Source organism: Perissodus microlepis, chromosome 16 (genome assembly GCF_051167445.1).
Source record: "Perissodus microlepis isolate ML-2025 ecotype Zambia chromosome 16, ASM5116744v1, whole genome shotgun sequence".
NCBI lineage: Eukaryota > Metazoa > Chordata > Actinopteri > Cichliformes > Cichlidae > Perissodus > Perissodus microlepis.
This window is the reverse complement of record NC_140476.1, coordinates 16,819,609-16,836,738: the sequence shown is the minus strand read 5'-3', so window position 1 is coordinate 16,836,738 and position 17,130 is coordinate 16,819,609. Positions and strand designations below refer to the sequence as shown.

Below are 17,130 nucleotides of genomic sequence, written 5' to 3'. Positions count from 1 at the left end.
AACGTTCCAGGAAAAGAATGCATGAATTTCCTTTATATATATTAAAAAAAAAAAAAAAAGTTCAAATGTTGACACTCAAATAAAATCATCGCTGTAGTTTATAAAGAAAAAAAATGCCTCGCCAGCTTGTGACAATTTTTCCATGAAATGCTTTAGTTTGTCAGATAATTTTGGCCTCAGTTTGGAATGAAACTCAAACTTTCATGCAGCGGCTTTGCCTCTAACGCTACGTTTTTGAGAGACATGACCATATATAACAAAGGAGAGGTTTTACATTGAGTGTACTGGTGGTGATTGAAAGAACTACAGCCTTTTCTTGTCTTTGTAGCCTACAGTCACTCGGATGCTGACGTGTTAAATCAGTCACTGCTGGAGACCAACATTGCCACTGAAGTCTGCCTGACCGTCCTGGACACACTCAGCATCTTCATCATGAGTTTTAAGGTACCAAACAAATTCACTGTATTTTGTGTATTTACTTAATTAACCTTGTTCTGCCCCATTATTGTGAAATAAGGGCTTATTTTTAAATCCGATGATCCTCTCTTGTGCCACAGACACAGTTGTGTGCTGATCACGGCCACAGTCCACTGATGAAGAAGGTGTTTGATGTCCACCTCTGCTTCCTGCGGATCAATCAGTCAGAAACGGCCCTCAAGCAGGTCTTCACTTCACTGCGCACCTTCATTTACAAGGTATGAAGGACTTACTCGCCTTGTTTAATAATTTTTCTCCTTTTGTTAACCCATGAGATGACCACGTAAGCCGCTGACTGATTTTTGTCTTCTTGACCCCTTAGTTCCCGTGCACGTTTTTTGAAGGGCGTGCAGACATGTGTGCTGCTTTCTGCTATGAGATATTGAAATGTTGCAACTCCAAGCTGAGCTCCATTCGCAGCGACGCAGCCCATCTGCTCTATTTTCTCATGAAGAGCAACTTTGACTACACTGGTCGCAAGTCCTTCGTCCGGACACATTTACAGGTGAGATAGTTGTCGCCACAGTAAAACTTTAATATCTACCTGCCTTAAGCCAAATTTTCTGGGATTCTAGAGACCACAAGCATTTTCATTCCTCTTTTGAACTGTTGACCTTTCTTTTTCTTTAGGTTGTGATTGCTGTCAGTCAGCTGATAGCAGATGTCATTGGTATAGGAAGTACTCGCTTCCAGCAGTCTCTGTCAATAATCAACAACTGTGCTAACAGTGATAAAACTATCAAGGTGAGGAACACACGTGCAACAGGTTCATCCTGGTTCCACTTAAAGAGGCCATTTGAAAACTATGCCTGAGCTTAATGAATAAAATAAACCAGTTAGAATCGAGTTTGCCTAAAGGAAGCTAACGATGATTTAGCTCACATTAGTGCGTCATCTTCAACAGAACACAGCTTTCCCATCGGATGTGAAAGACCTGACTAAACGCATCAGAACAGTGTTGATGGCCACAGCGCAGATGAAGGAGCATGAGAGAGATCCAGAGATGCTGGTGGACCTGCAGTACAGTCTCGCAAAGTCTTATGCCAGCACACCTGAGCTGCGCAAGACCTGGCTTGACAGCATGGCCCGAATCCATGTGAAGAATGGAGACCTGTCTGAGGTTTGTGGTGAAAGTCTGTGTGGCTGAATGGTCCTGCTTTTGATTTCTGTGTCTGATGTTGGGCCCAACAATCTTAAACATCAGATAGAGACTGTATTTACTTTGTATCAAAGCACCAGTGCCAGTGTGGCGTGCAGCGAGGCCCACCATCAAGTGCTGCAAACTGCCCTGTTTACTATGTGCTGCTTTTCTAGCGATACCGATTTGCAGCATAATCGGAGCTTTTATCTACCCACGCTTATCTGACCTGACTTGTTTTTGGCGTTTGCAGGCAGCCATGTGCTATGTTCACGTTGCAGCACTCGTGGCAGAATACCTGCGGAGAAAAGGTACTTCGGTATTCTGTGATGGAAATGTTTCTCCTGCTTATTAGATAGCAGCCCTGTTGATTTAAAAAAGAATAACAATGCCTGATCTTTCGGTGTTTCCAGGCATGTTCAAGCAGGGCTGCTCGGCGTTTCGTGTTGTGACTCCAAACATCGACGAAGAAGCCGCAATGATGGAGGACGTCGGAATGCAAGACGTCCACTTTAATGAAGTACTTTGATCATTTGTGCTAAAAATGAAAAAAAAAAAAAATGAAATCACATTTGCTGGAGGAAAGCAGATTTAGTCACATCAAAAGCTGTTACTATTTCTATTTTTCTTTTATAAGAAAGAATAAATCAAAGAAGGCAACTATTTTCTTTCAGTATGTCTTTAAAATTGCATGTTTAATTGTGATAAAATGAGCTGCTGACACGCTGTGAGCTGTGTTTCTTTTGCACTGTACACCAGCAGCTCTCCATCTCTGTTGTGCTCATCCCTCAGGACGTCTTAATGGAGCTTCTGGAGGAGTGCGCAGATGGGCTGTGGAAAGCGGAGCGTTACGAGCTCATCTCTGACATCTACAAGCTCATTATCCCCATTTATGAGAAGCGGAGGGACTTTGAGGTACAAACTCTATTTGTCGGGTGTTTTATTCCCCCCGCAACAGTTCTGTTCGATTCAGGCTAAGCGTGCAGCATAAGCATTTTTAAATCCTGATCAAGTTCACTGACTCTACACAGAAACTGGCTCACCTGTATGACACGCTGCATCGAGCGTACAGCAAGGTGACGGAGGTCATGCATACTGGGAAGAGGATGCTGGGCACGTACTTCAGAGTGGCTTTCTTTGGCCAGGTGAGTTCAACTAGCTTAAACTCATTCACACTTGATTTCACTAAAGAAATCCTTCTAATATCTGTATGAAGCACGGCAGCTGCTGAGGAGGTTAAGTTTTGTTTTGCTTTGGGGGGGGTTTTTCGTTACGATTATTATGCTGACGAGCATGACCACATGCTGTGGTGTTTTCAGACCCGCTCTAATACACCTCTCTGCTTCTTTTTAATCCTCTTCGAAGGCAGCGGTAAGTTATGCAGTAGACCCCGTGAGCCCTTGTGAGCGGCCTGAGTCTGTGTGTGACTTTGGTGTTGCTTCAATTCATTGCACTTCTCAGCCATAGTTTGTTGCTTCGAGCTACAGTAGCAGGCAGTCAGCGCTGTTTTGCATGGCAGTCATTTACTCATCAAGTGTTTATGCTTTGGTTTGCTAAGTTTTAGTAATGACTGTTATTTTAAGGTTTATTAATTAATTTGTTGGGTGTGGTTGCTTCTATCTTTGAGATGTTTTTAGAAATTGATGGCATTAAATTTCTTCACAGTATAGGTTTCTGGTATAACAGTAATTTCATTTGTTTTTATGTGTGTGTGTGTGTGTGTTGTCCACACCCCTGTAGCAGTACCAGTTTACTGACTCAGAGGCTGAGGTAAATCAATATGAAAGCCAACCTTTCAGTTGGAACTGTAGTGACGTTTTAGGCTGTGTTGTGCTCCTTTGCTAATGCAGTCAGTGCTGTTTCATGTGCATTGCTTATCTTCTAGCCCTTTAATTCCTCGTATTTTCCAGCTTTAGTGCTATCCTAATCTTTGCAGGAAACAGCTGAAGGGCTAATAAATCTCACTGGCATTCCCATTCCCATTTACATTCAAGACAAATAACTAACATGCACTGACTGTGTGAAATTCATGTACCTATGTCGGTCCTTTGACGTGTCTCACATCAACAACCTAAGACTGGCTTTTTTGTAGTTTTGGTCTCTGTTCTTAAATGTTTAATAGACGGTTGTGGATAGTTTGGAGTCGGCCAAATTCTCATATCTTTAAAAAAAACGTCTTGACTGAAATGACTCCCACTCACAACCCATGAATGGTTTGATGTGGTATTATCTATTAGATAAACGCTGCGTTTTCATTTAGTCTGACAATTTGAAAGTATCTTATATGGGTTTTTTTTCTCTTTTATTTTTTTAGGGCTTCTTTGAAGATGAAGATGGGAAGGAGTATATTTACAAAGAACCCAAATTCACGCCTCTTTCAGAGATTTCTCAGCGGCTCCTCAAGTTATACTCTGATAAGTTTGGTCAGGAGAATGTGAAGATGATTCAGGACTCTGGGCGGGTGAGACTTTTGTTAATTTATCGTTTATTTTTAGTTATTTAGTTATTTTGCGCAGGCTGATACAGTTTTAAAACTCATGCATTCTCTGCAGATCAACCCCAAGGACCTGGACTCAAAGTACGCATACATCCAAGTGACACATGTGACTCCATACCTGGAGGAGAAGGAGCTGGTCGACAGGAAAACGGACTTTGAAAAGAGCCACAACATCCGTCGATTTGTTTTCGAGATGCCTTTCACCATTTCGGGCAAAAAGCAAGGCGGTGTGGAGGAGCAGTGCAAACGCAGGACTATACTTACCAGTAAATACCCAGCTTATATTTATGTTGTAGTGGAACATGGATTCAGTCAAACAGCGCTGACTTTCAGTCTTCAGGTTGTGTCTTGTTAGATGTCTCTTGCCTGGATAAACATCAGTGTTTTCAAAATACAGTGATCTGATAAATACAGGATAAACCCATTATCAGACTTCAACTGCTCTTTCTGATTAAAGTCTACTTAATCTCTTTATATCCTAAATGTTAGATACTTTTTTCTCTCTCTAATTATTGGCTGGCTACTCCTATTTTTGGGGGGGAATGGGTTGTGGTTTTTTTGGGAAGCATAACAGAGCAAGTCTGCCTTGAACTGTTCATTACACAAGTAATTTTGTCCATTTATTTTAGTCACTGTGGATGAATGAAGATCTTGATTAGATTTTGAACATGTCAGCTGTTTTTTCATGGACATTTCGTAATCCTAATCAGGTTTTATTCATTTATAGTGCAAAAGATTCAAAAGTTCAAGCACGTCTTCTTATCTTTATTATGTGGTGGCTTTCACAGGCTGTACAGATCCTGAGCTGCAAAACTAAGAAAATCTGTCTATTCGCTATTCACCACTAACCTCATTGTGTTTTCTCTCCTCCAGCCACTCATTGTTTTCCGTATGTAAAGAAACGGATCGCGGTGATGTATCAACACCATACTGATCTGAGCCCCATCGAGGTTGCCATCGACGAGATGAGCAAGAAGGTGGCTGAGATCAAACAGCTGTGCTCCTCCAGCGAGGTGGACATGATCCGTCTGCAGCTCAAACTGCAGGGCAGCATCAGCGTCCAGGTGCCTGCTTTTAAGTTCTGTGAAACGTAAAAGCAACAAAATACAAACCTGACATACAATACTCACAAAAAAAATCTATCACATCCGCCCTCAGGTAAATGCAGGACCTCTTGCGTATGCCAGAGCTTTTCTCGATGATACATGTGCCAAGAAATATCCTGATAACAAGGTCAAACAGTTGAAAGAGGTCTTCAGGTGAGATGTCGCTGACTTACGTGAGGGTGTGAGTACCACGTTTGCATATCTTTGTGGGGACCAACAGCCCTTATGGGGACACAGTTCCCATCCCCAGAAGTTTGAAGGCATTTCTGAGGCTCAATGTGGTTTTAGTGTCAGGGTTACAATTAGGTTATGGTTAGGTTTAGGGTTAAGGTTAGACTTCATTTTTGATGGTTGGGGTTAGGGTAAGCAGCTAGGCAAAGCATTATGTCAATTAGATGTCCTCACAAAGATATGAAAACATGACTGTGTGTGTTTGTGTGCAAAGATTGTTCAGATCTCCCTTTAGCACATTTTAACACTGTTTTTGCGATCAGGCATTTTGTGGATGCGTGTGGCCACGGTTTGGGCATTAATGAACGACTGATCAAAGAAGACCAGCAGGAGTACCACGATGAGATGAAGGCTAACTACAGAGAACTAGCCAGAGAGCTTTCCATCATCATGCACGAACAAGTAAGTACATTAGCTGTTGCTCAGCCCAAGTAATAGTGTAATTACATTGAGCGTTGCTAATGCTATACCTGTAATCTGACTCTGAATTAGGGTTTTTGCAGGTAGACAGTGTGTCATTTATTATATGATTGATTAAGTGATAATGGGCTCTTTGATAACATCACTCTCTGTTCTCTCTTTGTGCTGACATGAGCAGATATGATGGTAATGAAAGACAAATACGTGTGCAATAAAGACAGTTAATTGTTGGTTCCGTCAGATGTCTGACAACTTAAGGATTGATGGTACAAAGTAGCTTGAGGTGGAATTGGTGTACACATTACATTTTAGACTATAAAACAGACTCAAACATTAATAAGTCCTTGTTCTCAGTTCTAATTTGCCAAATGTTTCTTAATAATATCATTAGAATTTTTTAAGCTGGTAAAGCTAGAGGACCTTAAAAACACTAGATAGATTGATACACAGTTATCTCATCAGGGCACTGACTTATCTTTACATCCCTGCAATAAATCTGAAATTAGCCACACATAAAATATTATTTTAGTCAGCTCACCAGGAAATTGCAAAAAGTGCCCTTTGCAAAGACTGAAGCCATTAACATTCAAGTATTTCAACTCTATTGCAGCAATTTCCAAAATCAAAACATAAAACATTCCTGTTCTAAATATACTTGTTCCAGCGTCTGGCTACACCAACAATCATATATTGGCTTTTTTTTCCTGTTTTGGCTTGCCGAGTTATTGTCTTGCACGCATACACAGTATGTACCGTGTATATGCATGTACATATATGTGTGTACATTACATGTATTTGAGTGTGAATTAACAGTATGTTTGTGGATCAGATTCAGAATGTGTGTGCTATGTAACATCAATTTACATTATTTGTTTATGTACATACATACATGCACAAATTTTTCTTCTGCTTTCAGATTTTTTTGTGTGTGCGTGTTTTGTGGATTGATTGTTTTTACCTAGCTGTTTTTGGTTTCATGTATGTGTTAAGCTTCCTGATTAATACCTTTGCTTTAAATTAGCTTTATATGTCTTTATATGCTTGGTTAATATACAGCTACAGCAAGCTAGTTAGCTTAACCTGAGACAAAACCTCAAAAGGGAGGAAAAACTGTTTGCCTGGCTCTGTTCAAAGCCAACTAATAGCCTGACATGTTAATTAGTTAATTAGAAGTGCTAACTGACAGTTTTTGTTACTATTTAGACAGAAGTTGCTGTTTCCTCTTTTTTCGAGTCTGTTTGCCTAGCTAAGCTAGCTGTGTTCCATCTGTAGCGTTATATTTTTGCATATATACATGAGAGTAGTATCAGTGTCCTCATCAACTTTTAGCAAGAAAGCTAACTAGAGCAATGTTAAAAATGAGATTCACTTGCAGTAACTGTTTGCTAAGACTGTCTGTTCTTCCCTACACACTCTTTTCTTTCCAGATCATTCCAGTGGAGGATGGCATGAAAAGCGTTCTCCCAGACTCGCTTCACATCTTTAATGCCATCAGTGGCACACCAACCAGTGCCACCATCCAGGGCATTCCCAGCTCATCCTCTGTGGTTTGATGTCAGCCTGGGTGAAACTCAGAGCTGCCTAAGCCTGCCAACGCAGGCATGCCAGTGATGCCATATTATCACTCCAGAACTTAATCCTGCTTCTCAGCCTAGAGAGAAACTGATGGGAAAAACAGACAAGTCTCATTTTTCTATTTTCTGTCTGGCCACCGAAGACCAATATGAGCAAGGCACTGGACCTGTTTAACATGGCTAAGGGAGCATGGTGGCTGTGTGATGGAGGTGGGGGGAGGACAAAGATGAGACTCTGTGCAGCAGAGATGACAGGACACGGACTTTGTTCCTCCTTTATGATGACGTGATGCTTGATAAGACATAACCTGTCTTGTCTTTACGTGTTTCTACCTGAAAAGACTGAGCAGTGTTTTCTTTAAAAACATTCCTGTTGGGATTTTTTTAATATGCATGTCACTACATTACACCTACACTCTCCCAACAGTCCATTTTTGTTTATTTTGATAATGTTTCACAATGTTTTTTATGGACAATATTTCACTTTTATAAGCGACTGTATTGATGTCTTGATTAATGGTATATGCTGCATACATCAGTGCTCCTCTCCCTGTACATGAAGGTATATTTCTAGAAAAATGCAATTTTGGAATAAGGGCCTGCTACGATGTAACATTAGCATTCAACCTTAAATCACTTTGATGTCTTAGAATGGGAGAGTTTTAAAGTATTTAAAGCCATTGCATACAAAAAGGTATATTCCAAGTTGTGTATTAATGTGTATATAAAACAAGGAGTGTGTGCAATATTTGCAAAGTATCTTGCTGTGTGCGGCTCATACACTGTAAAGATTACGTTCACCTTCTTGCCAAAGCGATGAGGTGTTGGGAAAGGACGCCTACTGTGCAAGTAATATGAAAATTTTATCATTTTATGTTCCAGAAATTGTCTTTTATTTGGGCAGAAATGTTTTTTTTTTTAACTTTATTTAACACAAGTCACTGTTCTGCTGTAAACAAAGACGTTCCCTAATGCTTTTAAATAAAATACACTCATTTCTCTGCATTTGCATCCATAGGTCCTTATTTGTTTTACTTCATTTTGTGGTATTCTCGCACTTGGCTCACTTGTGAAATAAGTGGGAAATAAACCTTATTATTCTCAGGGATCATTGCTGACTCCCTAGCTCCCATATCTCATGTTCCCACCCATCATAAAAATAATACAGTCGGCAGTGTGAAAAGCTGATCAAGGGTTAATAAAAAGCAATATTACAGGAAACATTCCCACTCCCACTAGTGAACAGAGAAAGATAAATGATCTGCTCCCTGCAGGAAGCTTAAAGGGATTTTATGCTATAGCAGAAAGCAGGTGATAGCTTCACATCATGGCAGGTAAGACTAAAAGAAATGCATTATTATGTACTCTTTCATTTTAATTCATAGAACACAAATATTCTGCTGCACAACATGAAAATGAGCACAGAGGGAGAAGTTAACAGAAAGAAAACAAGTTCCATGTTCTTAACTTAAAAACTTACAGAATGAAGAGTTCAAGAGTTTAACAGGTGAATGCACCTGTCAGGACAAAGATCCCAAACATATTAGGATCTCAGATTTATTTATTAATGCAATTTGCACTACTGTCTTACAGTTTCAGTCTTATTTTTACAGTTTTTCTTTTCGTTGTTTTTTTTTTTTCTATCACCGTTGTGTACCTATATTTACCAGGTGCCAGTAACACCTTTTTTGTTAACTGCACTGTTTTTTTTTAATAGACTGTACTATTTTTATTCTTTATCCTGCAACTGTAACACAACAATATTCTTTGTGGGACCAATAAATTATCTATCTACATATCTATCGCTCTCTTAATGTTTACTGCACACAATGAATCATTGACAGATAAATGCTTTTTTTATATAACACTGAGGAAGTTGGTAGGCCTGCATATTAGTCTCTTATTTCTGTTTTTTAATCATAATAAGAATTACATTCATTTTTGCATAGACAAAGAAGATCCCAAGAAACGAGGGAAAGGTAAAGGAAAGGTAAAGTACAGTTTTGGGTTTTTTATACAGCTACATAAGAACAAAGGAGACGTCAGCACTTTATACACCAACTCTGTATTATTACTGCAATAAATACCAATAAAGCTATAAAGATATATTTTTATTAACTAAATGTTAGTACCTCTGTAAGAACCTCAGTTCAGCACTAAAGTTATTTATGCTTCTACGTTGCATATGCTGTACTTTGCTATTCATTCTTCTTCTATATTTATGTAATTAAGTGCTACATTTTGACAAGTTTGTCTTGTACTTTAAGCATTTCAGTGTTTATCGGCAATCATTGTGTTTTTTTATTCTACTATATTGATTTTATCAGCAAATTTCTTCTTATTTATTTTGCAGCGATACATTCAAATCTATTAGTAAATTGTGCTAAGATATTCATATTAAGCTACCTAGTAGTGCCTAGCAATAACTACTGTTAACCAGTTGTAAACAGTTAGCTAGAATAATTATACTGATTCCACAAACTCTCCGGGTACTCCTCAACACCGTCGATTCAGCTTTATGCAGGTCCAAGTATTTTTTTGTTTTAGTTTTAGTTTTGTACGCTTTTATTTTGGTGTGGTGTTCATCCTTTTACTTTTTCACCACCCACCAGAGCAAAGATGTGTGTGGCTACCCACTCAGTATCTTCTTCATTGTTGTGAATGAGTTCTGCGAAAGGTTCTCCTACTATGGAATGCGAGGTGAGAACATTTCATCCAGGAACCATGAATAATGTAGCCATGACAGTGAACACAGACACTTGAATTACTAAGTAGCCTACTTAACCCTCTGATTTTTGTGCTTAAACCAACCCTTTATTTGATTGTTTTGGAGGATAACACTATTGCGTGAACTACAACGGTCCTTATTAGCATAATTTAAGGCAACATCAAAACCTGTGCCATAAATAATGTACATTTAATAATTAAATAAGAAGGCCTCTTTTCCCTGCCTGTCCACAGCTGTGTTGGTGTTGTACTTTAAGTACTTCTTGCAGTGGGATGAAGACTTGGCCACATCCATCTACCACACTTTTGTGGCTCTCTGCTACTTGACCCCTATCCTTGGGGCCATTGTGGCTGACTCCTGGCTGGGAAAGTTCAAGTGAGTCACAAGATCATGTTCTTCTTTAATGCATGAAGACATTTATCATCCTATTATTTCTTGTAGCCTTATTATTGTGGCAGAATCTAAATAAGTATAGCTACAGCGCTTACCCGATCATCCTCTTTTTGCACCAAGGTAACTTCAATTCTACTGAACTGATTAGAAACATATTCGCAGATACTGATAACTGTGTAATAATACGACAGACAAAGGTCATTTAACTGAATACTTTTACACATAATAGTACAAAATTTGTATTAGTCTTCTAATGAATAAAATGCTCATAATTAAATTCTGAATGTTCATTTGTAAAGACGAGTGGAGCCTTTACTTAAGGAACGTACACGTGTACTTTCTCACTGCTCTGTTTTTCAATCTTCCTCACTCAGGACTATCGTCTACTTGTCCATTGTCTATACGATTGGACAGATTGCGATGGCTGTCAGTGCAGTTCATGACATTACTGACTCAAACAGAGATGGGACACCAGACAACATGACCTTTCATGTGTGGGTATCTTTTCTTCTGAAGTTTTAAATTACTGAGTCACAGTTTCCATCATATATTTCTACAATGCACCACGCTCATTCATTTCTTCTTCCTCACATTCAGTGCGTTGTCCATGGTGGGTCTCTTCCTCATTGCTCTGGGCACTGGTGGCATTAAACCCTGTGTGGCTGCTTTTGGTGGAGACCAATTTAGTGAGCACCAGGTTAGACTGTTAACTTTCTCAAAATACTTTCTTTGGCTGAGTCTTCTTCTAATGTTTAACCTCTGGCATGTGGTTGAACGTGTAATTTCAGCATCCATAGTTCAAGTATTTTATTGCATGTAATATATCCCCTTGTTCCCCCTGGTTTCTATGCAACTCTCCATTATCAAATTCTGTGATAATAAAAATGAGCTCAGATAAATTGCAAAGTCATCACTCACTTTCTCACGATGACAATTCTAAAACTGACGAACAGGTATACCTATTACTATGTTTCTTATTTCACCTGTTACCATGCTAACATTTCTACATTCAAGCCAAACACAAATTAAAGATGTGGCTGATGGGAATTATGAGTATTATGTCAAATTTGAGGTGATGGTGGTTAACGATGGGTAGCAGTACTACATGTGTGGCTCCTGAAGAAGGGGTCTAGGAAATCTGTCTGTTAAGTCCAAGAAACCTTTGTCTCTGGGTTGTGAACATTACAGTTTAAAAATAAGAAAAAAATCTGAGGGAAAGACAAAAGCATGTCACATCTGTATAATGTGCTGTTCATCAAAATATGGAATAAATCTAAAATTAAACGTGAACTATTTTATGATACATGATGTGATATAAAAGCTAGAAATTATAGTAATTAGGAAGTGAATGTATTCAAGCTTTATAAGTGGGACACACTGGATTGAACCACCAGTATAACACAGCCAAGTGTAGTGTGAGTAATGTAGAGATCTATATTCTTGGCTAAACAGGTGTTTGATGTTGTTAGAGGAGTGCAATCCTAAATTGGTGATTAAGTTACTATAGTTACCAAAGTGTTCATTTTCCTCAATCTTGTACCCATGTAACCTTTAGAGAACCATGGGTTTAACTAATAGTTGTTATTTAATATTTAAAAGCCTAGAATTACCACTTATATAGCTATACTAAGCTTATGCTGTAACCCATTTATATTATGAGTTTAATACAACTCGACTACCTTTTCAAAGACATACACCAACAAGGCAGCGGTTTACATAGATATTTATCACTTTAGTATTTGTACTGTTTGCAAAACACATTACTGACTTGTCTTTCTACACAGGATAAGCAAAGGAGAACTTTCTTCTCTGTATTCTACCTATGTATCAATGGTGGGAGTCTCCTGTCAACCATTATCACTCCAATCCTGAGAGGTAGGCATTTAAAGTAAAATATCAAGTTAAAGTGCCATAAACATGCAGGAATGACAACAATTACATTCTAATAATCATGCAGGGAAAAGTGCTTGTCTTTAGTTGAAGTTGTAGTTGAATGAAAGTTGTTTGCCTCTATCTGCAGGTCAGGAGTGCGGCATCTACAGTCAGCAGAAATGTTATTCCCTGGCTTTCGGTGTCCCCGCAGCATTAATGGTGGTTGCACTCGGTATGTCTAAATTATTAGGACACTAATTCAAAACATGAAGCAAAATGTAAAGGGTGGGTAAATAAACTGTATTCTGAAACTAATGATTTGCCCGTGATGTTCCCTTAACAGTGGTGTTTATTGTCGGGAGTGGTATGTACTACAAAGCTGAACCGGAGGGAAACATAATGCTGGATGTGTGTAAATGTATTGGGGTAAGTCGTTTATATAAGCCTTTTCTGCATTCATGTAATCAGCCATAAATGCTATTGTAACAACTCTAAAAATCAATGTTTCTAAAAACAGTATTACTCTTTGCTCTTCTCTCAGTTTGCCATTAAAAACCGCTACAGGCACAGGAGCAAACAGTACCCCAGGAGACAGCACTGGATGGACTGGGCAGAGGAAAAATATGATGTAAGTTTCATTTCATATATTTCTCCAATGTCTTATAAGAAGAATGTTGTTTTGTTTACATTCAGTCTGCCTGTTTTGTAGAAACTCCTGATTGCTCAAATCAAAATGGTGCTGAAAGTCCTCTTTTTATACATCCCACTGCCAATGTTCTGGACCCTATTTGACCAAAAGGTACAGTAAATTTTGTTTTTAATTTAAATGGCTTTCCTTTAAATCACTTGCTGCTAAGAGGAAATTAAAATTGTGGTCTAATTTAAAGGGATCCAGATGGACGTTGCAAGCTACCACAATGAATGGATACTTTGTAAGTTTGGTAATAAAAAAAAAAAAAAATTGCAGCGAAAAGTAATCATAATAATTGACCAATACAGTGTGTTCATGTTATAATATTGTCCTTATGTCTGCAGGGGAATCTTGTTATACAGCCCGATCAAATGCAGGTAAGTTAAAGCAGCTTGATCGTATTAAGTTAAAATGACATAATACATTTTATTTAAGAGGATACTAACGATAATATTTTTTAAAAGATTTTCAACCCCATCTTGATCCTGACTCTGGTACCTATTATGGACAGCGTAATCTACCCCCTGATTAAGAAATGTGGCTTTAACTTTACGTAAGTGAGAAATACAATGAACTACATTCAGTATCTGTGGTTTACATGTTTCATAACACCATAACATTAAATTCAAAGGGTTATTAAAAGACCTTTACTGTTACGGTTTTGATCTGCTATCAAAGTTCATCATTATAGATCAGCTCCATTTAATATTTTTCATCAAATGGTCGATGATGAAATTACAGTTAATTCAGTGTCTGGAAGCTAGCAGGTGGTCGGTCCACGTTAGCATAGCTCTGCTGCCCCATAACTTCTACACAGCCTGTGATTTTATAGATGTTACAAATACAAAAATGTCCGTAGTTTTATTCATGACTCACTGAATAATAACTGACCTTTCTGAAATGTCAGGTGTTCTGTCCAGAAAATCTTTTGGTCTATTAACAGTGGTCTAATGCTAAAATGCTTTTTAGGCTGTTTTGAGATGTGATTCAAACTCCTATGTTGAAAATGACTGTGTTAAGCTAACTCACTGTTAGCAGTAATTTCATTAATATTGAGCCTAAGGAGCTGTATGAATCATGTTGCTTCTCAACAAAAACGGAAGACAGGGAAAGGAAGAGCTTGCACACCTGTTTCTATTTCTACACAATCTGAATAAAACCCCAAATTTTCATGTTAATGTTGAATTTTCAGATATTAGATGACTTTAAAAGAAAACTATTCTTTTCACTTAAAATAAACGTATATAAAATCACAAATTAGTAACAAAACTTCATGTTAATCCAACAGACCACTAAAAAGAATGACAGTGGGGATGTTTCTGGCTGCTATGGCTTTTGTCTGTGCTGCTTTGGTCCAGGTTGAAATTGATGTGAGTAGAAAAAGATATGTGTTGTAAAATAAGCAAAACTTTAATTCACTTCATTTTATTGAGTCTTTGAGTTTTGGAAAAACAAACTCTTATTCCTTGTTTTTCAGAAAACATTGCCAGTGTTTCCATCTGCCTCCCAGAGTCAGTTGAAATTACTTAACATGGGCAGCAGTGCAGTCACAGTCAATCTGCCAGGCAACGAGTCGCTGACTCTTAATGCAGCTCAGGTATGTCGTCTTATTCATAACACTATACGGTCTATTAACGAATTGAAAATGACATGACAATGTGTTTATGTACAAATTATTACCACTGTTTGACCTTCTTAAACACTTTCTCGGTTTTCCAGGCCAGTGACAAATACTTCACATTTGAAACAGAGCGAATCATTGTTTCAGTTGGCAGCCCTGGGATGACACAAACCATCTTCTTGAAGAAGAAATCCAGACAAACTCTTCTTATTCCCTCAGTTATTAGTGATGAATGGCTTCTGGTGAGTGATGATAAATTCAAAGACACACAAGAGGACTTTTAATTAAATTATTAAGTATGCAATGTTATATTTTCACAGACTCAGGACTTGACTTCCAAGCCAGGACAAGGTAACAATGAAATCCGGTAAGTGAAATTTAATCATAATCATAATCTTTATGTGCTAAATAAATCATTGAAAATGCTAGGAACTGCATACACTGATGTAACTTTATTAATGCTGTTGCTCACTATGTAAATATTTCAGATTTGTAAATGGAATGAACATGCCTGTGAACGTGACCACTTCTGCAGTGGACTTGGGACTAATTGAGCCATTTTATTACTCCACTTATTCCACAATAAAGAATGGAGAGTAAGGATTATGTTTCTACTTTAACTAATTTGCTGTTTTTACACAGCAATAATTTATGCAAACAGTACTACAGTTTCTTAGCAATATTTTCTTTTCTAATGATCAGGACCAAATTCTCCTTGTTGAGTGGTTCACAGTCATGCGAATACATTAAGGACTTTGGATTTGGAGGTTCATACACTTTCTTCATACCCAGCACTTTTGTCTTTGGACCAGATGTAAGTCTTCCAAATGATTTTAATATCATGAATTTTGATCATCCAAAGAAGAAAGAAAAGAAAAGAGAAAAGAGCACCAAATGAACAAACAGACAAATAATGGAAATATTGGTGTTATTGTGCTTTATCTTGGGGATTCTCACATGTAAAAATTAAACATTTCCATCTATTTATTCTAGTGTCAGGACTCTATTACTGTGGTAGAGGACATAGAACCCAACTCAGTTCACATGGCCCTGCAGATCCCACAGTACTTCTTCATAACTGCTGGTGAAGTGATGTTTTCAGTTACTGGTCTGGAGTTCTCTTACTCACAGGTACATTTAAATGACAAGTCAATTAGTCTATGAAATAGTTTCTTTCTCCATGACTTTTGTCATTTTGGGTCCCTTTTTTGTGACTTTAGGCACCCAGTAACATGAAAGCGGTGCTGCAAGCCGGCTGGTTGTTTACAGTTGCTATTGGTAACTTCATAGTCCTGATTGTGGCTGAGATTGCAAAACTTCCCAACAAAGTAAGAAAAAAATGCAGCATATCAAATACATATCAAACATGCAGAAGCCATGCATGTGCAAAAATGCTAACATTGTATTTGTATTTGTCCCCCTGTCTCTCTCCTCTTCTTTTACAGTGGGCAGAGTACGTCCTTTTTGCGTCTCTCTTAGTTTTAGTGTGCATCATCTTTTCCACTATGGCGTATTTCTACACTTATATTGACCCTTCAGAAATTGAGGACCAGTTTAGTAAAAAGGTTGATGGCGATGAAGATGATAAAGACAAGCGTGAGAAGGCAGAGATCAAGATGGTCAGGAGAGACTCAGCTGAAAGCTACGATGACAGTTACAAACAATCCAATATGTGAACATTTTAAGATAAAAGCAGATCATTAAAAAAATGCATTATTAGTGAATAAGAGAAAGTGTACAGGGGAGAGTGTGTGTGTTGTGTGTGTCTGTGAAATATTTTATATTGTTATGGCAGAGGCATGTCTTTTACCATTACATTCATACAAACAATAGTAATTAAAAAGAGAATAATGTAAGAACAATTATATGTCATGGGATATAATTGCTTTTTTATATATGTGTGTGTAAGCTGTGAGAAAAAATGATTAAATAATCATTATCATTATTCATAATCATTCATCCTTTCCATGTGTTTCTCATTCAGTCTTCAAGTCAAAAAGAACCAATATCACGCAGCAAAAACCTGTGTTATCAGTTGTGGAAGTATTCTTGCCATTGTACTGGTGATTGAGACAGAAAATCTTATTTTAGGAAGAGTATAATTTACTATTGCCTTTACTAATATGTCCAATATTTGGACAAAACATCATCTGCTGCTTGTTTAAATAATTACAGTGAAATGCCGGCAAGCTCACACATGTGAACATAAAATGTTCAAATATCAGAAAATGATTAGCAAAATTATTACTAACTAAATGATAACGTTTGCAATGTAATGGGGTTTTTTTTAATGTTGGTTTATTTTTGTTTTTCAGTTAATGCACTGTTGGTGAAATCATACTTTGGAGTGTAATTAGTTCAGATGTCAAATAACTGTGGTAC

At 37.9% G+C, this 17,130-nt stretch overlaps 2 protein-coding genes across 10 annotated transcripts in view; both read left to right on the top strand.

Annotated features, from left to right (window-relative positions):
• Positions 1-9,241, top strand: part of LOC146370664 (dedicator of cytokinesis protein 9-like) — a 74,128-nt gene extending 64,887 nt beyond the window's left edge. For 5 of the 9 annotated variants that reach the window (XM_084955018.1, XM_084955019.1, XM_084955015.1 and 2 more), the window contains exons 39-53: positions 329-444; positions 558-695; positions 800-982; positions 1,108-1,221; positions 1,382-1,597; positions 1,869-1,926; positions 2,029-2,135; positions 2,408-2,530; positions 2,647-2,760; positions 3,930-4,076; positions 4,168-4,378; positions 4,986-5,176; positions 5,271-5,371; positions 5,713-5,851; positions 7,297-9,241. In XM_084955018.1, the coding sequence (XP_084811144.1) occupies positions 329-444; positions 558-695; positions 800-982; positions 1,108-1,221; positions 1,382-1,597; positions 1,869-1,926; positions 2,029-2,135; positions 2,408-2,530; positions 2,647-2,760; positions 3,930-4,076; positions 4,168-4,378; positions 4,986-5,176; positions 5,271-5,371; positions 5,713-5,851; positions 7,297-7,422 (2,084 nt within the window). In that variant the 3' untranslated portion in view covers positions 7,423-9,241. Of the gene's footprint in view, positions 1-328; positions 445-557; positions 696-799; positions 983-1,107; positions 1,222-1,381; positions 1,598-1,868; positions 1,927-2,028; positions 2,136-2,407; positions 2,531-2,646; positions 2,761-3,355; positions 3,386-3,929; positions 4,077-4,167; positions 4,379-4,985; positions 5,177-5,270; positions 5,372-5,712; positions 5,852-7,296 lie in introns of all 9 variants that reach the window. The other 4 variants (XM_084955020.1, XM_084955016.1, XM_084955013.1 and 1 more) reach the window with 1 other exon arrangement.
• Positions 9,242-10,969: 1,728 nt separating this feature from the next.
• slc15a1a (solute carrier family 15 member 1a) lies at positions 10,970-16,969 on the top strand. The gene is made up of 19 exons (XM_084955025.1): positions 10,970-11,058; positions 11,162-11,261; positions 12,349-12,439; positions 12,585-12,668; positions 12,780-12,862; positions 12,978-13,064; positions 13,146-13,235; positions 13,324-13,368; positions 13,472-13,504; positions 13,592-13,680; positions 14,416-14,497; positions 14,605-14,724; positions 14,847-14,990; positions 15,069-15,115; positions 15,237-15,344; positions 15,451-15,562; positions 15,742-15,879; positions 15,969-16,076; positions 16,194-16,969. The coding sequence occupies exons 1-19, from the start codon at positions 10,985-10,987 to the stop codon at positions 16,422-16,424; spliced, it is 1,866 nt and encodes a 621-aa protein (XP_084811151.1). The 5' UTR covers positions 10,970-10,984; the 3' UTR covers positions 16,425-16,969.
• Positions 16,970-17,130: the final 161 nt, after the last annotated feature.